Below are 24,597 nucleotides of genomic sequence, written 5' to 3'. Positions count from 1 at the left end.
TATCTATTCTCTGACCCAGAATAGGGTCAGACACATAGTAAGCAGTAAATATTAACTATTGTCATTCTTTCTTGCAACAAGAGATTGGTTTGTATCTTATGTAGCATCATCATACTTTTTTTTCATAATGGTTTAACATTTTCAGTGAGCTGAAGGTCAAGCTACCTTGAATAAATTCTAGTATATTAATACAATAAATTTTTATGGAGCTATTAACAAGATGAGGTAGACCTACATATAGTGACCAGAAATGCTACTAATGATATTTTGAGAGGGTAATTTGCAGTTCCATATGCGTAGCACAACTTAATGTTTACATACCGTATCTATGTTAAGACGGGTCTTTATATGCCAGAGAAATTGTTGGAAAGGGTATGTATTTTGGGTGACTGTGTAGACAGGAGACATGTGCTCTCGAGTTCTTACTCTATATGATTCTCAAGTGTAGGATTCTGGATTCATACACACGTATACTTTTTGTGCCTTTTAATATTTGTAGAATTGTGAAACAAAACTTTTTGCTTTTGTTGAGTAGTTTTCTGCTTGCATTGAGTAGTAAAATTTTTGCTTATGGTAAATTCTAATGAAAATTTATATGCTATTTCTAGGAATGTGTCTTATTTTTATTTCACATATTTTCTGTACCAGGAGAACTTGCGACCTTGTGCTTGCCAGGCAGGTACTGTGTCGCTGAGCTATATCCCTGTTCCTTAATAATGTATTTGTAACGTTTGTTTGCCCAGTGAGTAGAGCCAAAGTGTTATTACCTTCAGGTTTTTGTTTTTTTTTTTTGGTGGGTTTGATTAAAAGTAAATTTGTTGGCCACAGAAATGCTCACTCATACACAGGTACATTCAAGTATGTGTACAATGCTTGAGTTACTCTGGAAGATGCCACAAATTCTGAGGAGACAAAAGTGAAAAATAAAGCAAAAGCTAAAGAAACGTGTACATACATGTGGATAGCACTTTTCTTACATTTGTGAAATAGTTGCACAATAATTGATAATGTCATTATTAAAATTGGAGTACTCTGCCAGGCAGTGTTTCTCTGTGAGTACATCTGTGTGTGTGTGTGTGTAAATGCCAGATCTTGTGTACAACAGTATGTATGTACTTTCATTTTTGATTGAGGGTGTACAACTCCTGATGTGTCAGTCTACCATAACTTAAGAGAAAATAGCCTTGAACTGTTTAATAACTACTTTTACCCTCTCTGTGGTCCTGGGGACTAAATCTAAAGACACACAAGCCACTGAACCACACCCCTGCGGCCTTAACTACTTTTGAAGATTTTTGTTTTTGTTTTTGGCTTCTTCAGTCCCTTGAAAAGTTGTATTTGCTACAATAAAACCAAGAACCCTGATCTGCATATCTTTGTGGTTAGTTGGTTGAAAGCCAGTATTTAAATTTCTTTGAAGTCTCTCAGTGCCTGGTATCTCAGGATGAGGAGCTCTTCAGGAGGGAGCATGTGTGTGTGGTTTTTGGTCTTGTGCATTTTGTGACAAAGGAATTACCCTTTGAATCGCGCTGCTCCCCTGAAGCCCCTGGAGCTCTGGCTCAAGCAGCACAGGCAGTCTGTGCAGTGTCCCTGACGTCATCTAGCGTATGCATGAGCCCTGCTATTGTCTTACGGCTACAGCAGGGCTGAAGATTGCAGTATTTGCTTAGCTACTGCACCCAGTGCTGCCCCTGCTGCTACCTGGTCTTGCTTCACTGCATCTGAGAAGAGCCGCGCTGCCCTCCTTTGCCTAGTGGATTTTCAAAAGCATCTGTTCAGCTTTGGGTGCTGTCGGAGACCTTGCTTTTCATTCACCGGGAGAAAACTGCAGCTCATAGGAGAATCTGGCAGCTGGACCCAGCTTGGACTGCATTGTCTGGCTCCATGACCCCTGCTGTGTAGTCGGCTCATCTCTGCACTCCCATAGGCACACTTTCTTTTCTTTTTCTTCCTTCCCTTTTTATCTTTCTTCCAAAAAAAATTTTTTTAAACCAGCTTGGGGAGCCAGCCATGTTTGGCACTGAATCTTCATGTAAGTAAATGGATTGCACTTCTCTGCAATTTAGAATCTGCTTGCTGTCATGGTGTTGTGGGCTTGGAATTCTTATCGCTTTTCTTAGATAATTAATGATATTAGTGTTTTGGGTCTAAATACGGAGAGACTGGCCTCAGAAGGTACTCCCCTTCACGGGATTCTTCATTCTTGAGGGTAGGGATGGCAATGTGATAGAAACCGGGCCTCCAGGAGGGAGGTAGGAAGACAGGACCCCCCAGCTCTCTGGAATGTGCTAATTGATGGGATAAGGCCTGTCACTGACCTATTGTTGTGGGCTCAGAATGGTGCTCAAATCCTAAAATAGATGGTGGAAGATCTGAGACGATGGTGTTTATAGAAAAAGGAAGGGCTAACATTTTTCATCTGGGAGAGAGAAGGATACCATTATATACTCTTTGTATTTTTACAAAAACAGATTAAATATGTAGATTTTAAAATAGCCTTATTTTTGAAGATTGATTTGTTTTCACAGTGGCTCCACTTTTATAATGTTCGGTAGCCTCACTGTCCGGCAGCACTGTATCTATCTGAAAACTTACACAGTGAAATTGCTGTGGTGCAGAGCAGGCCTTGCACAATGGGCTGCGCTGGACAGCAATTGTAGACATCTGAAAACTGGTATTTAAAATGTGATAACTTGCCTGATGATTACTTAATGTTGGGTACAGACTGATGTAATTTGTCAGTGCAGTTGTATAGGCTTTGCAGAATGTTTTGTCATTATCTATAAACAAAGGTGACAGTTGAGAATTTCTGAAGATATTTAATCTACTGGCCTAGGGCATTAAACAGCAGCATTACATTTAGGGAACTGATTACTTATGGACTTGTAATTTGCTTTACTTTCTGATTTTAGGTGTCAGTGTGACTATTTTAGTAGCTGATGGTTATTGCAGAATAGTAGTGTTTTAAGAGAGCTAATAATTCTGAGTTCTTTTATGTCTTGATTGGCTTTTCTAAAGGATTGTTTTTATTGTTTCATTTTGGAAGCTTCTCATATCTGAAATTATGACACTGCTTAATAAGAAGACAGAATAATGTCTCACTCAGCATATGACAGCATTGTCTCCCTAATAATTTTAAAACAGCCTTTGAGTTCGATTACTAGTACGTTCAGAATGATTGTCACCCAAGACACAGAAGTGGACCAGTAAGTGGCAGACACCTCCTAGTTTCATTTCAGTCATGGAATTTTGTTTATGTAGGAAGCTAGGTATGGGCAGAAGTGCTTACATTGTATACTGAAGGAAAGCTAGTTCTATCGTTGTATTTAGGACTTGGAAGGCGAAACTCAGTGTGCGAGTCTTTGGGCTCTTGAGGCCAGTACTGCTACCCTTGCTTCGCCTGTTTTAATGAAATAGATGGACAGCCTTTCGTGATCATCACACCTGATCTTTTGATAGTGTTCCTTTAGTGTCTGAAAAAAAAATTGTTGTACTCTCTCTTCATAAAAATGCTAGTTGTTTTTGGTCTCCATATCTACTAGATTACTGAACAGAATAGAATATTTACAAGACAACATTATCATGTAGATATTGAGTGTTTTTTGGTTAACCAAATGTTAAGTTCTATTTCTTACTTGTCATGAGATGCTCATAGATTTATACTGTTAAGGACATTAAAGGTGGAAAATGGGTGCATTTTTTTTTTAGATGAGAAGATATCTTAAGTCTGTATTCAGAGTTAGAAAAAGTGTGTTTTCTTTGTGTTTTTCAAGCATAGCTTTCTAGGCCTTTGATTTCCACCTTTTGGAGGTTATTTTATAGGCTTGAAACTGTGTTTAGTACATGCATAAAAAGGTCACATTTGAAATTCTAATTTGCTTAAAGGAGTTTCCTTACCACCTGTGGTCTTTTTACTAAACTGTCTTAAGAAATAGTTTAATTATCTACTTTGTATGCAGTACAGTAAGTCATGGGAAAGTTAGTTTTTTTCTCACTTATTCTAAATATTTTACAGTTTTATTCATGATTTTTGGTTATACTACCTATTTATATCAGATTTTTTTTATTTTTAAATTGAAGTGTGATTTCAGTGTAGCAAGACGCATGAGTGTCAGTGTGGAGCCTTCTGGCCCGCGTTTACACCTGAGGAGCACTGGCCAGATCAGGCGGAGGCCGCCTCCTTTCCCGGGACGTTCTGCGGCGGCCTTCCTCGGCACTGTTGCTGCTCCCGTGTGCCGGTAGGGCCACCGTGCTGACCTGACGCCATGTCTTACTTTGCAAGTGACCCGTTTTGATTTTCTTTCCTTTATCATTGTTCTTTGCCTACCACAGAATAAAATGTCTTTATTTTCAAATATTGGCCTAATTAAGTTGATTTCATGTTTTTGACCATTAATTCAAGGATTTGCAGTAAACTGAGTGTCATATAATATGTCGTGCATCAAGGAAATAATACTGCTTGACCTAAATGCTCCCCTTAGAAAGTTTTCAAACCACAAAAAATTTGTGTCCCCACTTCATCGAAGTTACGGTGTTCTACAGGTCTAGCAACACCATTTATGCCTGACGTTATTTTGGTCACTGCCTTCAGTGGTACCAGTTTTGTCTCTTGTCATTTAGTAACTAGGAACCTCCCATAGCTTTATAGATCAGCCATCATGTATTTTGGGCCTGCTTTTATAATACTAGTAGGTTAATCATTATGAAGTGGGAAATGCAGTTGTCTGAGGTGTTCTTTATCTCTGTTTAACATTTTTATGTATTTCACTGAGCTTGTACTCTACTGAAATTTCCCATGTATACAACTGGAAGCAGTACGTCTGTTCTGTTATCTACTTTGAAGAAATGAAATTTTAGTTTCAGAGTAATTTAGGTATAAGAAGAAATTACTGTCAATAAAGTTTTATTGAAGATGTTCATTAAAATATGTATTTGGGCTACTTGATTTAATGATAGTTTTTATTTAAAATAAATCAGTTGAATTTCTCAGTCTTAAAATTTTTTTTTTCTAAAACTTTTTTTTTTTGTGGAATAAGGAAAGCTGGTTAGGAGACAAAATATTTATAGGGTAAGAAAAACTGGTTTTGGTTACATCCTCCTTCATAAAGCTAGTTATTCCTTCAAGAATAGACACTTTAAATATGGTGAACATTTACTAGTTCATTTCTCCTTTTTTCCCCTTTCCCATGTTTAACTTTTTCATCTCTCAAGGGTACTATTGAAGGGTTCCATGTAATATGTGCTGTGCTGGGAGTTGTATCTGGTGTAACACATTAATATGTCATCTCAAGACCTGCCTTTTAGCCCAGTGAGGCTACTGGGAAAGTGTATAATTACCTAATGAGAAACAGTGTATACCTGGGGCAAATAGCATCATTTTATTCTTCTTCCCCAGATTACTGTACTTACAATAAACTAAAGAGAATATCTGAGCATCTTTGGCAGAGGAAAGGAATCCCTGAAGTACCAACAAAATGGTAATGTCAGATCCACCTGGCTGAACTTTGTGGAGATGGAAGCTGGTAGATGAGCAGTTAGGAGATCCACATTTCTCTGTAGCTTTGGTATGACTGGTTCACACATCTTCCCTTTCATAATTTGGGTTCCCACACCACTTTGGGTAGGTAGCCAGACTCTGAGGTAGATTTGAGTATGTGTCCCTAATTTGTCTATGATAGGCACCAGAAGGTCAGCAGTTGCTTTTTATTTTAATTATTGGTAAGTGCATTAAATTGGAACTGTCTGCTTTTCAGTTCCTCACAACTTTCATCTGGCTGTTAGTAGTTAGCAGTGTTGGATTTTAGATGCTTTCATTTGATTTATATACTTAAATGTATATGTGAAATCTCTTCTCTAGGCATGCATTTAGATCATTATATGTAAAAAATATTATTGCATGTTTTTAGTTCAGTAAGAATATCACAAACTGTTGTGTTTTACAAATAAGAAAAAGCAATTATGGATTGCAGAGATTGGTGTTGGAATATGGTGGCATTAGAGTTTGGAGAGTTAAAGGCCGAAACTTTTTTACTTATTTACTGTGTCATCTTCTGACAACATAATTTTGACATTTTAATATTTAGAGTCAAGAGAATATTTCAAACTAAGAAATAACTTTTCTTCTGGATATTTATATACTTATTTCACTAGTACAAAAATGGAATAAAAATTCCAATAGTTTATTTCCATTTCAGTATTTAGTCTCCCTGATTATTAGTTTGTAATTTGTTCAGCAGAAACTACATGAATTTTCAGAGATTTGTTGTTTTTATTGTCACAATGGACTAGATTCATATCCTGTATAAACTCTGGGGGTAGGGAGTGGGGGGGTCTATCAGTGAAAATCACCATATATGGAAACTCATAGAACCTCCATGGAATTACACAGGATGTAAATAGGACTCATTGTTGTTATGGATTGTTGAGCTAGAAAAGTCACTGATCACATGTGTATTTTTAAAACAATAATAGTAATTGCATTAAATACTTGGAATACTATTAAACTTTCAGTATAATGTATATATAGAATGCTAAACTATGAGTTGTATGGTCATTTTTGTTTGTTGCCTTTTTAAACAGTATTGATTTCCCTCTGTTTTTTTTCCTAATTAGTGTAAGGTATTTTTTTTTTTTTTTTTAATATTTATTTATTTTTTATTTATTACATTTATTTATTGTGTGTGTGTGTGGCCAGCTCAGCCCACCAGGGGGCGGGGCTGGCTGGCATGTGGTGCTGGGGATCGAACCGTGGTCCCTGTGCTTCGCCAAGCTTGATTCAAGTAGGTGCTTTAGACCACTGAGCCATCTCTCCAGCCCCTAGTGTAAGGTATTAATGTATTTGTGAGCTACATCCCCAACCCTTTCCTAATTTTTTATTTTCAGACAAGATCTTGTGCATTTTCTGGGTTGCCTAGGCTGGGCTTGATCTTATGAACCTTGTGGCTCAGTCTCCTAAAGTGCTGGGATTGTAGGTGTGCACCACCATTCCTGGCTAGTAATGTGTTTTTAGATAGAAAATATATAGACTCTTAATTAAAAGTCATACTTTTAATTAAGAGTAACTAGGGTTCGGGGAGATGGCTCAGAAGAATAAGTGCTTCCCTGGCAAGTACAAGGGTCTGAGTTCAATCCCCAGTTCTGGGGGAAAAAAAAAAAAAAAAAAAAAGTCATACTTGCATACTTGCTGAGCCAGAATAGGAAGTTACAAGATTTTTAAATTATATGTTATTTGTATTAATCATGGAGTCAGGTGATTATGAATTGGGAAACAAAGAGGCAGCTTAGTGCGCATTGTAGAAACGGCAGCAGTCACATGCCAGAAGAGCAGCCGCTCTGGCTGCCAGTTGCCTGGATTCAGACCATAGCTCTACCATGTACTACTAGGCTTTGACCCTCTACCATCTGAGTGCAAAATGCACTTCCTTAATGAACTCTTGGTGTTAGGGGAATTAGCCTTTGATGGCCAGGACATCTCATGAGGGACCCTTACCAAGGACCATTTGTGGAGAGTAGCATCCAGCAGTACGAGACTGGCCGAAGAAAGGGCGATTTCACTTCCTAAGACTGGGTAGAGAGCTTGAGTTCCATTATGGAATCTTCGGAGGGATGCACCTCTTACAGTGCTGGATGAAGCGGACCACGCTGGCAGATACCCAGCGTTTTTCTCCCTTCTAGTCGCTTTTGTGGTAGGCATACTAGTTGGTCATGGCACTCTTTAAGGAATGGCTAAAGCCACTGAAATTTGGAATGTTCTCCACTTAAAATACTTTATGAGTAAATGTTTTCCATGTCATTGGAATAGTCATTTAAGTGAAAGTTTAAATAAACTTATAAGAACCTACTGAATAAAGAAAAAAATTAAGTGCTTCAGAAATGAATAAAGCAAAATATCAAGTGCTTCAGAAATGTATGTTTAGATGCTAAATAAACAATTGGTGTCATGTTACGGTGTTTGGTGGTGTCAGTGGGCCAATGACTCGCAGCTGTCACAGGTCTCCTTTGCAACAATTTACAGCAGTTTAAGGCTATATTCCACTAACTAGTAGGATACCTGGCCTATAGGGCCTAATTACAAATTTTGATATATTATGAATTAGGGTGTTCTTGAAAATATGACACATGGGGGCATATTTAATAAAATTTGCTAGGCTAAGAAGTTTATCCCACATTACTGATACATATCAGTGAATAATTCTCATCCTTGGACACAAACGGAATAGAACATGTAAATTTTTGTTGTTAAGCTCAAATTTGTTAGTGGATAAATTGCCATATGTTGGTAATTTTTCCTATGCTGGTAAATTAACTATGCCTGATCTAATGTTCATTTACCGTTTTCATTGTTTTTATTTTAATATGTTTCATTATGACACTTTATGTGAATTTTGTGAACATGTTCATCCTCTCACCATTTTTCAAGATTTTAGTGATGATAATGAGTTACTATAATGATCAATTTATTTATAGTACAAAAATAGAATCATTTATTTATAATTGTTATAATTCCTGGACTGAAAAAACTATCTTCCATTTGTTCTTGATGTTTTCAAACTGTTAAAGTCAGGCTTTTGGCATATGCTGGGCAGTAGCAAGCCTGATTAGAATATACGTATGAATTAGGAAATCATAGTAACTCAGTTGGCTTGTTGCTTACTACTTTCTCCGCCCCGGCTGCTTCTAGAACACTTAGGATTGGGGAGAGGCTTTTGTTGGGCTCTGACCTAGAGATACACATGGATATTCCAACCGTGGTCTTCTCTCAGAAGCCTGGAATTTCTCATCTGAAATGTTTCTTAGATTATTTCAATCTAGTACTGATTCAGTTATCTATAGTTATGTGACAGACTGCAAAGTACCCCCAAGGACAGTGGCTTCAAATGAGTGCATGTTACTGTCTTTCACAGTTCTCTGGGTTGACTGGCTTTTATTGGTGGTTCTCTCCAGGCGCTTGTGATCAGATTTGTATTGGTGCCTTTAGAGGCACGTCTGATCTGGCTAGCTGTGGCTCTTGGCCGTTAGTCTGGACTGTCTACTGACTTGGGGCTGGGCACTGACTCAGAGCTCGGAGGGAGTATAGAAATAAATGCTTGTTATTGCCTTCTTCGTATGGCTCAAGCTTCTTGTAGGACTGGTGTTAGGTTTAGGAAATACTCTGTGACTAAGAGACTAAGGTAGAAGCTCTAAAATGTTCTATAAAGTAGCCTTAGAAGTCTTAGCTGTCACATCCATCATATTATATTTGCCATGTAAATTACTAAGATTATCCAGGTTCAAAGGGAAAGGAATTAGAAAAACTGACCCTCCCTTCTTTGTTTCTTCAGTACTGTGGATTGAGTAGTACAGGAGGTTTATACTGAGCCACATCCTAATTCTTTTTATTTTTTGAGATAGGGTCTCCCTAAGTCACTAAATTGCCTTGGCTAGGATCAAACTTGGAATCTTGTGTCTCAATAGACTTATTCTTGTGGCCAAGTCTCATTGTAGAAGAGAATATAATTGGGAATATGATAGTGGCCATTTTGGGGAATTCAGTTATCTGTAGTTATGTAACAGACTACAAACTACCCCCAAGCTCAGTAGGAATGTGATAGTGGCCATTTTTGGAAAATAATTTACTACAAATAGTTTATGAACTCCATGAAATATTTCCCCACAGGTATTGTTGAGATTTTGTAAGTTGGGGAATCTATGGGTTTTTTATATAAAGAGCAAGAAAGCGACTATTTTAAACTTGTGTACTGTCTTCTTTGCCATCACTCAGTTCTGCCATTATGAGATAAAAGCATCCGTAGACAAATAAGCATGGCTGTGTTCCTATAAAACTTTATGGACACTGAAATTTGAATCTTATAAAATTTTTATATATCAGTAAAAGTATTGTTATTTAAAATGCAAAAATAGTCTTTAAATTTTTTATTTTTAATTATATAAAATACAGTAATAACATACATTCATATATTTTATTTTATTTATTTTTTTCAAAGTTTTATTGATAAACAGCAATGAGACAGTTTCAAATCAAATCTGAAGTACAGTTTCAACAAATATTACACTGCATATATTCTTCTTAGTGGTTAATTGCTGTACAAGATGCAGACTTGTGATCCTATTTACAAACACCATTAGAACAAATCATTCTATTCATTAAGAGAATGCAACTATATATCTATCCTAACCACTTTGAATACACAGATACAAAATGGACATTCATAGGCATACCCCATTTTTTCTAAGTTCTGTTGTTGAATATTATAGGTGTGTACATTCATATATTTTAAATAATTTTGATATATAGGAAATACTTGTTTGGGGTGCTAGATATTGAAGCCAGGGCATTATGCATGCTAGTCCCATGCTCTACCACTGAGCTATATCCTTGAGCCTTTTATGTATTTTTTAAAATTTGAGTCAAAATCTCGCTGGTTACCCATCCTGTGATCTAACTTTCAGTTCCTCTGCTGCTTTTTTGTCCTCTAGTGGCTGATTATAGGCATGAGCCAATATCCCTGACTTTGGTTTTAAATGTTATAAATTTGAATTTGTAAATCATTGTCTGTTTTACCCATTATGGTGCTCTTACATAACATTTTGTTTAAAAGCTCTACTAGAATGAATGAAAGGAAAAAAAAACCCAAAATCCTATGCTATTTATAGTCTTTGATTCTAATCTGTTCTTTTTCACACTGGGTAAAAAATTAAAGTAGTGAGTCTCTTTAATTCAGTTCCACAGATACTGAATTTAGCAGAATAGCTTTTGTGAAAGCTAGTAATGGGAGAGTAAAAAGCTTTGATGACATGCTCAGTTCACCTGGGCCTCGGGTGGGGCAGACAGTGAGGTAGGCAGTAAGCAGGGAGAACCGGGGGCAGAGATAGGAAAGCCATGTGTGTCTTACTCAGGTAGGGCAGTGTAGGTGAGACAGTTTTGGCACCAAAAAAATTGGCTCTCATTTGAGTTAACATGCAGAATATGGTAAGATAAGCCAGCTTTTTCTCTAAATAACTTTATTGATGAATAATTTGCATGATAAAATATAATGTATCTATTTTCAGTATACATTTTGATGAATTTTGACCAGTATTTATGTACACATATACATCATTGTAATCAAGACAAAGAACGTTTTCATTTCTGTAGAAAGTTGCCTTGTGCCTCTCTGCAGTCAGTCTCTACATCTAGAATTTCATTTAAATTGAACTATGAAGTAGTGTTTCATTTACGTTTACCTCTTTTGTTATAACAATGTTTCCAGCCTTGTTGTTGTGTCAGTTCTTTCTGTTTCTGGGTAGTAGAAATAATGTGGTTGGTTCGTCCATCTGTCTGTCATCATTGAGTAATACCTGTCTTGGGTTCTTACAAATAAAGCTGCTGAATAAACACTCATGTATAGTCTTTATCTTAACATATGTTTTCATTTTTCTTTCTCAGCAGTTGTATATTTAGAAATGCAATTGTTGAGAAACTGCTAAACCATTTTCCAGAGTGATTATACATTTTACATTTCCACCAGGAATGTGTAGGAATTTATTTGCTTCACACCTTTGCCAGTATTTTCTATGATAAACCTTTTTAATTTTTGCAGTTTAGTAGATGTGTAATTTAGGTGATTTTAATTTGCATTGTTCTCATTCTTAAAGATGTTGAACATTGTACTTATTGGTCATTTATATATCTTCTTTGGTGAAATGTCTGTTTAAATAATTTGTCTACTTAGATACTAGTTTATCTTCTTACTGAGCTCTGAGAGTTCACACATTTTGTCAGATACACATGTATATATGTACATGTACAGTGTTCTCTTACAGTCGGTTTTTTTTGTTTTCTTAAGCTTTAAATTTGATGAAGTCCAGTTCAATTTATATCCTATGTAAAAACAAAAAAAAACCTTTTGTCTAACTTAAGGTTGTGAAGACTCTTCCCCTTTATTTTCTTCTAGATGTCTTATAGTTTGCTTCTATGTGTACTATGACCCAGCTTCAGTAAATTTTTATATGTAAGGTGAGGCAATAGTGTGTTGTCATTTTTTTTTCACCAAATGAATATTCAATTATTGTAGCACTGTGTCTTGGAAAGACTATCCTTTCTCCCATAGAATAGGCAACTTTATATATATTTAAAAAATTGACCATATTTCTGGTGTTTCTGTTTTATCCCAGGGATCTGCGTATTTATCCTTAGGCTAGTACCATGATCTTTACTACTATAGCACTGTGATCACTTTTAAAATCAATACTAGATCGGATGTGGTGGTGCACGCCTGTAATCCCAGCACTGGGGAGGCTGAAAATAGGAGGATCACTACGAGTCCGAGCTGTGTAGTGAGACCCTGTGCCAAATACATTTTAAAAAAATCACATCATTCAGTACTATAAGTGCTCCAGATCTACTTTTCTTAAACATTCTTTTGGCCATACTTTATTCTTTAATAACCTTACACAATTTTAAATTTTTCTTGTCAGTTTTTGTAACAGGCCTGCTGGAATTTTGATTGAGAGTGTAATTCATGTGTAGAGCAATTTTGGGGGAAAAGATTGACACTTTAACAATATCATCTTCTAATTCAAGTGTGCAATATATTTCATTACATCATTTATGTCTGTGATCTTTCTGGTTGAATTGCTTTTTAGGGGAGGTTTATTTTTTTGTTTTTGGTGCCGAGGACCTGACCCAGGGCTTCCAGCTTGCTAGGCAGGTGTTCTACTGCTGAGCCAAATCCCCAGCCTGGCTATGTCGGTGCTCTTTCTGAGCAACAGGGACACTAGTTATGAAATTTTTAAAAAGAGGGTTGTTTTCTTTAATAAAAGAATGTTTATCCAAACTAAAGTAACTCGCACCACCTACCAAACAGTGTTTTCAAGGGGAACTACTGTGTAGTGAAATGTTAAAGTGATAATAGTAAAAAACTTCATTATTTAGAATTTGGAGGACTTGTTTACGCTTGTAAAAGTCTTAAATACCCTAAAAAGTAAAAAATTCACTAAACAAATATTGTCATGAAGTATTTTAGGAATATATAGATAAGAACAGTTTTTCCTAGAACACGTAAAATTATGGTCATATTCACAGTCATGCAAATGCTACTTTTATGTCTTTAAGATATTTGCTTTCTCAAGAGGACAAATTCTTTCTTGTGTTTTCTGTATCTTAGGATGCCACTTTATTCTGCTTATATATATTTCAACTCTGGTTCTTGCCTAGTGACATTTCTTTAATTGGAAAGATCTGTATTGTGAATTTTTATATTTAGAACCGGGATCTCCTTATTTAGGAGTTCTGTTTATTCTTGGCCTATCTTAATAACCAAATGTAAGAACACTTTTTTAAGGATCTGATAAATCTGTGGGTCCTTGTGACTTCAAGAGATTTGAACCCAAACCTCCTTTAAAATAGATTAAGGTTGACATTTGTCATGTTCAAAAATTCAATCGAACTTGGATTTGTGTTTCTAAGAACATTTTCTAATTCTTTGATGTCACTTGGAATACTTCTGCAAAGCCCTCAGCCTCCATTCGAGTGCGGCAGTATGCTGTGTGTGCGCATTGTGCGTTCGAATGTGTGCATAAGCACCTCGTGTCAGGTTCATCCATATTCGGTTTAGACAGCTTATAAAACACTGTTTCTGTAAAAAAAACCCAAAAACCTCCCACTAATCTCTGTAGCCTTTTAAAAACTAAGGTGAATATTCTTAGTGGATTTTCTGTGCTGACTTTCTCACCCTTTTTTTCTGCGTTTTTCCAGGAAGCCCTGCTCTGTTCTTTTTAGTATAAATATGTAGCATAATGCTAAAGAAATTAGGCTTTGTGCCAGACCAAAGAGGGGGCCAGGGTTGGTTCTATTTCGTAAGCATCTTTTATCTTCGGTTTGTTCATCTGTGAAGAAGGGGTGGTAAGTAGTCTCCTGAGCTGCTGTGGTGGCCGCACCCACACACCGGGTGCGTTTGTTGTGAAGCAGTGTGGATGAGCACATGAGCAGAGACTGTCAGTGTGCGCGAGTGGCAGAGCGTGAGCAGAGCTGAGTGCAGTCCCGCCGTGGAGGAGTTACTTTCTAAAGAGGAAGCAGGAGGGAACTGTAACTGGCCCACGTGTACGCTGGATCCGTGAGGCGAGCAAACACTCTACTCTTGGGTCTTTGCGTCTCGCCAGTCCTCTTCTTTGTGCGTCCAGTCTTCTTCCTTCAAGTGTTGCCTTCTGGGTTTCTGTGTGAGCTGCCTCTTCTTTCTCCCCAGGTTGCCTTCCTCCATTCTTACGTCCGTTCCACAGGGTGTTTTCTTTCTTTCTTTCTTTCTTTCTTTCTTTCTTTCTTTCTTTCTTTCTTTCTTTCTTTTTTTGTTGATATAAAAGAACAATGAAATACAAACATTGAATTCTGTGAGTTCTTTTAGTTCTCAAAGTTTTAACATAGAATCTAGGCAGTGCCACTCCGAGCTTCGAAGATGCAGAACCTGTCTGTTACTTGAAGGAGTCTCTTGTGCCCATTCCAAACAGTTTTCCTCCCTACCAGGCAACCATTGTCTGTATTTTTAGTAAGATTACTTTTGTCTTGGACGTCGTGATTTGTGTGGATTTACGTACTGTGTGTTCTTTTGTGCCACTGCTGGCTGATCTTGTTCTCAGGGCCAGCACTGGTTCAGGATGCTGTCAGGGACGCTTCATCGCTTTGTCAACAAAATACAGACTCTGTGTGGATGTCCAAAGCTAGCCACCGCAGGGCCACCACTTTTCTGTTCTGCCTTAGCTCCCTGTACTCCTCTCGTGCCCTACAGCCAAGCAGGTTTTCCGCAGAATACCTTTTCTCACACAAGGCCTTCTTCTGTTCGGATCCGCCCCTATTTCAGGTGATTTGTATCTTCCTCACTCTTTCATTCTTTGATATCCAGCTCGGGTGCCAGTTCTTTATGGACTTTATTGGTTCCCTAATTCTCAGCCCCTTTTCAAAAAAAAAAATCTTCACCCCATAATTATCATTATATGCACCTCTTTTATAATCATAGAACAGTGATTTTTACCTTCTTTTCCAGCATCCCTTCAGTATTCCTGGTCATTGTTTCCTACTAAAAAACATTCATTTTCAGAAACGCCCTGCTGAATTTCATTGTGGCGGGAGTATGGGTCCAGTTTCTGTACTCTGCAGTCACGCTCTTGGTCCGGGACGCACTCTGCCAGCTACAGGTCCTTAGGCATGTAAATTAGCCCGTCAGTTTCTTCTGTGAAATGAGGATGCGGAGAATACTATCTAAGGCACTGTTGCGAATTTAGTGCTGTAAAATGTTTGCTACCTAGTCAAGGCTCAATGAACGTTACCTGTTCCTAGAAAGGATTGTATTAGTCATCTGTATTATTATGTTATTCTTTGAGTTATAATTTATTTTTATAGAATTGGACTTTACTTTTTTTTTTTTTTTTTTTTTTTGGCAGAACCGGGGTTTGAACTCAGGCCCGTGTGCTTGCCAGGGAAGCGTTTATTCCACTGAGCCATCTCCCCAGCCCTTGGAGTTTACTTTATATTTACTAAATTAAATATTAAAGGTATTCTGGCTTAACAGTTTGCTAAATGAAAGTCTGTGATGTGTTCAGGGAGGGTAAAGTGTTATTTTACATACAATATGTTAATTCTAGATTTTATGTTTACATCCTATTACAACTGAATTTAGTCTCATTTCTGAGTGTTTTACTATTAGAGTAAATACAGTAGTATTGGTATCGTCTCTTTTCAGGGAAATGTCTAAAAATGTGAATGGAATTATGCATTTGTAATTATATCATTCAAGTTCATCACAAGCTTGAAATTTTAGGAAAACTGTAGTACACAAAATCTTGTCAGGTTTGTATGTCCATATTTTGGTTTGTTAGATTCTTAAGGTGATGCATGTTTGTAATTTTTTATAGTTTCACAATACTTTGATACAGATATTGCAGCATGTTTTGAATTGTTTAATCTCTATTTAGATGATTTAAGTGTCATTTTCTCCTTTTAGGGATGTGATAAACCTCTTGATTTTTAATTGGGATGGCTAGAATTATCAGTATGTATGGAGAGAAATAGAACACCTGTGATTTTTGTTTGTGCCTCTCTACTGTCGTGTACCAGAGGTGTTTTGGTTTGCGGCACTGGGGGTGGCCGCCAGCGCTGCTACCCTCTCTGGCATGTACAGATTATGGAAAGCTGCTCCTGCGATGTTGCAGCGTGCCTAGTTTCCCTTCAAGCTTTCACTAAGCAAAGTCAGTGTATACGTTAGATGGCGTGTGGAAAACTGGCTGGCTGCTTTTTTTAGAAATAAAATATGTGGGTCTCTGAGTTCTTGGGTCCTTATCTGCTGGGACATCATAAGCCACACAGCTAACTATAGCTCACTTGTTTTTAATGTTAAATTGACTTTTCCCAGCTTCTCTTTTTGAGGAAGTTAGAGTCTGTATAACACCAGCTGTGTGTTGTGTTAGAACAGAACAATAATGCAGGGATACACGGCGTATGTCTTGCCTTTGTTTCCTGAAATTGTGCATTGATTTCTTGTGGCAGTAACCTATTTCAAATGAATGAAAGCACCGTTTTCTATTTTTAGCGATATTTTTTGGAGGGTACAGACTTTTTTTAAAAAAAAAGTTCATCTACAAATTTAAATTTTATTTGGTACATCCAGTTTGATTAAGTTAAAAGACACATAGTTAAAATTGTAACTGAGTCAATCAATCCATAGTTGTCAGATCTTTTCACAGTAACTTTATTATATAAAGTCCTTTTCTTTAGGGTTTTTAATATTAAAAGCATCTCAATTTTATCTACCATGGCCAGCAGAAGGACATTTTTGAATGACTATTTTAGCATTTTTCAATCTCTGATATTTTAATTAGATAAAACTGACATTTATAGATTAATTTCTTTTTTGGATATTGACTGTACTCTAATTTGTAGATTCAAACAATAATGGTTAGTCATTTTCTGTTTTTGTTTTAAATAAGTTCTTTATAAAATAATCCTCAAAAAATCCATTAGTTTAGAATCTAATATGAATCCATAAATTAATATACAAGAGATGACTGGAAATTCCTGAGATGTATATAGCATCACACCTACTTCATAACTCACTTTTTTGTTTTGTTTTGGCGGAACCAGGGCTTGAACTCAGGCCCCTGCACTTGCCAGGGAAGCGCTTATTCCACTGAGCCATCTCCCGGGTGCCCGTAACTCACTTTGGAAGCTTCTTCAGATAAAGCTAATTAGGCCTGAGCTACTGGCTTTCTTTTATTCGCCTGGGTGTATTGGTGGAGGTCACAGGCTGACAAGTGAAATGGTTACTTGTTGCTCAGCTATCCCTGGGAATTGCGTAGTTGCTTGGCCGCTGGGTGCACATGTGAAGACCTCCCTGCCCTCCCCCTCCCCCTCCCCCTCCCCCTCCTCCCCCTCCTCCTCCTCCTCCTCAGAGCTGCCAGCGCTTACAGCACTAGAGTGGCGCGCTGCCTGTCATCTCCCTGACGTGCACCGCTCCGTAGGTGACCATCATGCGTGCCGACGATCGCATGTGAGCTCTGACGATCTAGACTATTTTACCATTTGTATTGGGTGAGGCCCCAGGAAGCATCATGTCTGCGTTCAGGCAGGCGCGGTTTTTATCCTCACTCAGTGGGATTGCTTGATTAATCTAGACAGGAAACTGCTGGGTATTTTACTCTTGCAGCTGACTGAAATTCTATGTACTTTTGAGAACTGATAATAAGAATCAGGCTAAGTACCAGGGACACCGGGCTCTATACTGGTCCTTTCCGTCCAGTCGCTGGGTGCCCCAGCGGTGCATTCCTCTAAGCTGGCTTCTCAGAGAGACTCCTGCTGAACCGAAAGGCAGCAGGCCAGGAGCATTTAGGAGCGCATGCGCCTTCCTAGAGGAACCATGTGTGTAACACCCACAAGCTCTTGGTTTGGTCTCAGGTTCCCTCGCGCCAGCGTGGGTGGGCGCGGTAGAGAGCAGTGCTTGGTGGGCTTCCAGGCCCGCGGCCTAACGGGGTTTTAAGGGTGTTTTTCTTAAAGACATTCTTACAAAATTCAGACTGTTGCTTCCTAATACATTCGCTCCTTGTTCTGCCTTACACCAGCCTCTGCGTTCATGGGTGGAGCCAGCGTTCTGGCTGTAGGGACGCTGGCAGCGTGAGCAGCTGCTCCGGAAGCGGCACGCGCAGCCGCCCAGCCCTGCGCCACGTCCTGCGTGCGTGCGCGGCGGCAGCCTTCTCGCTCAGCCGCGTTAGTACTCTGTGCTGAGGATTTTGGAGAACTTGCATTTGTCTGTGACCTTGTGTTTCACAAAAAATATGCAGCCTGGGAGCTTTATGTTACGACTTAATGTGCAGTCCTCGTACCAGAGCTTCCTGAGGAGGGCTGATTTGGAGCTGAAGAAAGATTTTAGGATGCCATTTAGATTGATAAGGCCCTCAAATGTAAGAGATTAGAATGATGTACGAAACTGGTGAGCTGATGGATAAAGGTCGGTACAGGAATACAGATGACCCCATGTAACCTTCCACAAGTATTCTTGCATGGTAAATAACAGTTATATACTTTCTGTTCCTTTAATCTTACCTAAATACAAGTTTATAATACTATTCTTTGAGGTTTTGCTTTTTAAATGATGTGTTTAAAATATAGAGACCGTCATTTAGGCTGATTATATTCCTTTGTAAAAAACAGCTTCATAGTAATCTTTTATACGACTGTACTATAATATATATAGAATTCTGTTGATGGACTGTTAGGTTGTTTTTAGTTTGGGCTATAAGTCCTTGTGAATGAATACAAATATATTCGCGTAAGTGGAGTTACAGATCAGTTTATAGATTTAGAATTTTGCTGAATATAGCTAAATAATGCTCCAAAAATACTTGGCTTATACTAACTAATAGTGTATGTCTGGGCTAGATTGTACTTCTATTTTTAGTTAAAACAAAAAAGTGTAAGACATTATAATATAGAGACTAGAAAGGACGTCACTTTGTCTTATCCCCTATTAAATGTAATAGGCATTGTGGCGTGATTGCCAGGAGGAATTCTTCAATTGTCTATTTGATCTGGGTCTTAGATATTATGTGGTTCTTTTTGCTGTGATGAGAGTGGATGTGGGTCCTGTAGTCTAGTTTCTGTGGGATAGATGTGCAGTTACTTTTTTGAAATTTAATTTTATTTTGAAGAGTAAAAACAAAAGCAGAAACAAGGTAACATTACAACATTAGACATATTACCAATTTTCAAAACAAGAATAGCAAATCAACAATGGTTGTTGCATTACCTGTTATTACCATCAACTCTGTTATTCACATCAACAAACAGCTGTGGGAGATTGGACAAACAATTGAACATCAGTGCTTGCTTTCAATAAACCCCATTTTTTTCTTTTTTTAAAAATTTATTTCAAAGAGAGTAGAATAATAACTGACAAGACATCAGAAACAGTACACACTGAGAGGCATTCAGACATGGTTCTTATATTACACATCGCTGTCCTTGATGTAGTTGCTTAGATCACAGATATCAGTACTCACAATTAGTCAAATTGGAAATTCTAAACATTAGCTGCTGTTTTCAAACTATGTGATGAAAATTATTAGTACAATCATCTCAACCTTGTGCTATATATATATATATATATATATATATATATTTGCATGATTTTCCCCCTTCCTTTTTTCCTATCTTTTCCCCTTTCCCTCATCTTTGTTGTTTAATCCTTATGTTTGATTTCTTTCTGTTTACTGTATCTATTATACCTTTCAAGTTTTATTTATTTCAGGTTCTTACACTAGGGAGACAGTACAGTACACATGTGGATCTGGTTTATTTCGCTTATAAGTATAGCCTCTAGTTGCATCCACTTATCTATAAAGGCCTCAAGTTTGTCTTTATAGCTGAGTAATACTCCATTGTATAGAAATACCACAGCTTTTACATCCATCCCTCAGGTGATGGGCAGCTTGGTTGTCGCCCAGATCTGGCTGTGATAAATTATACTGCTGTAAACGTGGGTGCACATATGTCACTGTGGCATGATATTTTCAGTTGTTTTTGGAAAATGCACAGAAAGGGAAGCCTTTCGACATCTGACTTTGTCTTTTACCCTGTTTGGGGTACAGATGGACATAGAAACAAAATATTTATCTAGAGTATGATTTCTGATGCAGTTTTTCTTTTGCTTTGGAAATATTCAACTTGTTTTTAGAAAGGACATAAGAATTATGATTAGGTTGATTTTGAAACAACAAACAAAATGTTGCTGGGTGCATGTGTATGTGTATGTGTGTGTCTTTTTTGAGACAGGGTCTTGCTATGCAGCTCACGCTGGCCTAAAACTCACTTTGTAGCCCAGGCTGGTCTAGAACTTTCAAGGATCCTCCTGCCTTAGCCTCCCAAGCGGAGCGAGCTAGCGCTGTAATTATAGGTGTGTACTGCCATGCCTGGCTAAGATGTTACTTTCATGAACAGGAAGAATTCTGCAGCACTTCTCAGGAGTCCCTTTTAGGCCGTTTCCCTCCAGGAGTCTTTGCTAAGACATTACCGGCAGTGACGTGAAACAGTAACTGCTATGCCTCTCTTCTTTCCTTAGTAATGAGCATTAAGGAGAGATTTATACATTTCAACAGTTGCTTAAATTCTGCTACCCACATTTAGACAGGTGAGTACGATGACTGTTAAATGTAGAAGTAAAGCTATTGATCATAATTTGTTCTACCATCAGTAATAAATTAGTAAGTTTGTAGCATGAGTTAATTGGGTTAAAGTAAGCCTGTAGCGTACCGAAGGGACACCTTCCTATACTACACCTTTCCAGTACGGGCTCTTCACTTTAACATCAAAGTTACCTGGCTCTGGAAGCCACTGCTGAGGGACTTGTCATGGCCCAGGGAGAAGGGGAAAGAGTATAACCAGAATGGATATACATGTATGTGTGCATTTACAAGGCGGCACACACAAGAAAAGATGGCGTAGCAGAAGGGAGCCCCATTCTAGTCATGCAAGTCCTTACGTGGGAGCATATTACAATAAGCCCCTGCTTCAGAAAGGTATCATTTCTGTCACCTGTACTACAGGTTAAATTATATGTTATGCCACCTTCAAGTAATCTTTGGCACAAAGAAAGCAGAACCATCTCAACATATCCTGCTTAGTACAAATAACTAGACAGACAAACATTTCTTAACAAATTGTTTCCTTTTTCTGATTGTTAGTAAAGTATAGTTTTAATTTGGCATCTCACTCTGAGTTTGTCCCTACATGCAGCTGAAATCAGTTCCAAGGTATGGCCTAACAGATGCCAGGGTTAAGTACTTTTTATAGGTATTAAACCTTATCTTGGATATTGAAGTCATCATACTTATAGGAGAAAGTTGGAACTTTATTTAACTTTTAAAGTATCACTGTAATTGAATATTAAACCATTTAAATTAGTGAACAAATGATTGTAGTCCTTTGTGCATTGACTGCTACACATAGAAGACAATAACAACATTATTCACTGTGATTAAGAGATCTGACTCTGAGCTTCACCTCGGTTCATCATCCCCATTGGCTTCTACATCTTTCCTGATTTGATACAAATCATCCCGTCATCTGACTTTTCTACTTTCTTCTAAGAGATAGGTTTTACCAGCAAAGAGGGTTCATTAGAAAAGGAAAGAGCCATTATCAGGAAAGTTCATTTTAAGCTTGATGGTTTGCAACTCTTTCAGTGTGGTCTGCAATAAATTGGTAGGCTTTCAGTTAGCACACGCTTGATGTCTCCAAACTTGACAACAAATGACCTAGCTGAGAGGTGATGACGGGTTTGATTGTCGAGTGAGTTTTGGCTTTCAGAAGCTGCACCGTGCTTCAGCCAGTTGTAGAAGCATACACCTGAGAAGGTCTTTACCTCATTTAGTAAGAACAGCGTGGTCCTTCTGGTCTAACATAATGACAGTATCTCCTGGCTCCAGTCCTGGTCCTTGATCTACTTCACCATGGCATGATGTTTTCTGGCTTTTTATACCTCTGATGACATGAACTTCTAGAGTCTCCTTCTTTCTATCTTCCTTCCATTACAGTGTTCACATTTATCTTTAGGACTGATAGGTTGCTCATAGCCCTGGCATTCCATGCACACAGCCTGAATTTGCTGGACCATTCCAGGTCGAACTGATGAATTCTTATTTGTATTCCAGTACCTTGGCAGTTGAGATAGCACCCCATGGCTCTTTTCTTTTCTTTTTTTTTTTTTTACCACCTTGACCTTCTTGATATTTGTCACAAATCTCATGTTCTTTTGCAGAGCCAGTTTTCTTGGTGTACCATTCATTATACAGTATAAATCTTCTACGGTAGCTTAGAGTTGATGCACGACGTTTCCCCTGTCCTTTCTCTCTGTATTTTGCTTCCTCTAAAAACATAAAAAGATATCCATAGGAGAGCCAAGGCTGCCACCTGCTCCAGCTTTTTAAACTGCTTATATTCCTTGGTCATATAATTCCCTTTTCTTGGCATCTCATAGAACTTTGTAAGCTTGAGAAATCTGTTTAAACTTTTCTCCTTCATTTGGATTCTTACCAGGGTGATACTTCAAGGCCAGCTTTTTCAGTTCCAGGTGGCATTGGGTTTGTTTCTTCTGCCATTTTCCATAGTCACTGAGTGGATTGGGGCTGGCGCGGGGAGCCGGAAGGGTCATGCGGGTCTGTGCAGCTCCTCCGGCACCTCTCACCGAGCATTCTGGAAAGTTTTCTGTCTTCACTTTCACCAGTGCTGTATTAACTAACATTTTTTTTTAAATGGCAGTCCTGCCTTTTCCTATCAATGTGGTGTTAAAAAGAGTGCCTAGCTTTTTAACTTACAAAATACAGTACAGGGTAAGCATGATTGTAGTTATAATCTTTTTTTTTTTTAAATTTTATTTATTTATTTATGTGTGTGTGGCCAGCTCAGCCCACCAGGGGGCGGGGCTGGCTGGCATGTGGTGCTGGGGGATTGAACCGAGGTCCCTGTGCTCTGCTAAGCTTGTTTTAAGTAGGTGCTTTAGACCACTGAGCCATCTCACCAGCCCTGTAGTTATAATCTTTTTAAGCCAACGGATTAACATAGCATTTCATTTTAAATCAATGGGCGAGTATAGCATTTCATTTTAATTTGTTTATTTGCAGATGAGGTTAAATGTTGATAAATATCTTCAATAAAACACATACTTTATAATGTATAACTATGTTGAGATTTTTTTTACTGCTATATATTTTACAAATAAATTTTTACATTTTGTCATATCTTCTGTCTTTATTTCAGTCTTCTCTCTTGCAGGTATGTTTAAATAGTTGTGTAGCCAGATTTATACATTTTTGTTTATAGCTATTATTTTGTGGCTTGCCATCAAAGGCTTTCTTTTTTCACAATTAAAAAATTATAAAAGCCTCCCATATTTCCTCCTACTAATTTTATGCTTTGGCTTTTTACTTTTGAATCTTTGATCCGGTATGTTTCCTTTTTAAGGGAAAAATTTTAACAAATAAATGTTTTAAAAAGATGTGGTATAATCTGTGGAGTCTTTTGTTAAATGTATAGTAAATTTTAGTTTAGTAGTCCACTTGGTGTATATTCTTTCTTATGATATAATGCATAATTCTTTCTCACTTTGGAAAATTTCAATTTCATTGTTCAAGGACAAGGTTAATAATGTTTTGAGCCATGATTTCAATACAGAAAACAATCTACCTTTTTGTTTTAGAATTAATAGAGTAGGATAGTGGTGTGACATTAATAGAGTAGGATAGTGGTGTGACATTGTGAGGCCTAAGTTTAATTCCTAGCATTGCTAAGAAGAACAAAAATAATCCAGTAATTCAAGATCTTTAAACATGCGTTTTTACTGAATCATCACAAAGCACATTACTAATAATCTCTGAAACACATTCTCAAAGACCTGAAGGCTTGTCATGGCTCTTAAGGGAAACCAGTGGCAGCTACCAGGATGAGGAAGCAGTTGTCTACAGCACCATAGTGCATAGGTGGTGTTATTTATTAAAGCCCCTCAGAATATTTCATTAATGTTAATTCTTATTTATTTATTTTTGCTGGTGATTGAACTCAGGACCTTGTGCTTGCCAGGCAGGTGCTTATGCCACTGAGCTATCTCCTCAGCAAAAGTGGTGAGGTTTTTTTTTTTTTTTTTTTTTGTGTGTGTGTGTGTGTGTGGCCTGCTCAGTCTGCCCTGGTGGTGGGGCTGATAAGGCATGTAGTGCTAGGGATCCAACCATGGTCCTTGTACTTGCCTAAGCTTGCCTAAGTAGGTGTTTTACACCTCTGAGCTATCTCGCCAACCCTCATTTGGTTTTTCAGAATTTTTTAGTACCACTACTTTTTAACTCCTCATTTGCAAAATAACCACACCATTCTGTGGTAGAAAATGGTATTTTTCACCCCAAGTTACATAAGTTTTAGTTGACATAATAGTCTTTTTCTACAAAAAGTTTTTCTTAATTTGCATTTTTAGAAGATGAAAGAGGTTTTGAGAAGATAATAGGAAACCATAGTCTTTGGCTGGGGAAATAGCTCACTGGCATAAGCACCTGCCTGGCAAGCAAGCATAAGATCCCTAGTTCTATCCCTGGTAC

General features: G+C 37.8%; 1 protein-coding gene across 9 annotated transcripts in view; it reads left to right on the top strand.

The window, feature by feature from the left end:
• The first annotated feature begins 1,693 nt into the window (after positions 1–1,693).
• Positions 1,694–24,597, top strand: part of St7 (suppression of tumorigenicity 7) — a 257,335-nt gene continuing 234,431 nt past the window's right edge. For 2 of the 9 annotated variants that reach the window (XM_004644856.2, XM_004644854.3), the window contains exon 1: positions 1,695–2,032. In XM_004644856.2, the coding sequence (XP_004644913.1) occupies positions 2,011–2,032 (22 nt within the window). In that variant the 5' untranslated portion in view covers positions 1,695–2,010. Of the gene's footprint in view, positions 2,033–24,597 lie in introns of all 9 variants that reach the window. The other 7 variants (XM_023705051.1, XM_023705052.1, XM_023705055.1 and 4 more) reach the window with 6 other exon arrangements.

Source organism: Octodon degus, unplaced genomic scaffold, assembly GCF_000260255.1.
Source record: "Octodon degus isolate 3935 unplaced genomic scaffold, OctDeg1.0 scaffold00213, whole genome shotgun sequence".
NCBI lineage: Eukaryota > Metazoa > Chordata > Mammalia > Rodentia > Octodontidae > Octodon > Octodon degus.
Note: the sequence above shows the minus strand (reverse complement) of the source record. Positions and strands in the feature narration are given on the sequence as shown.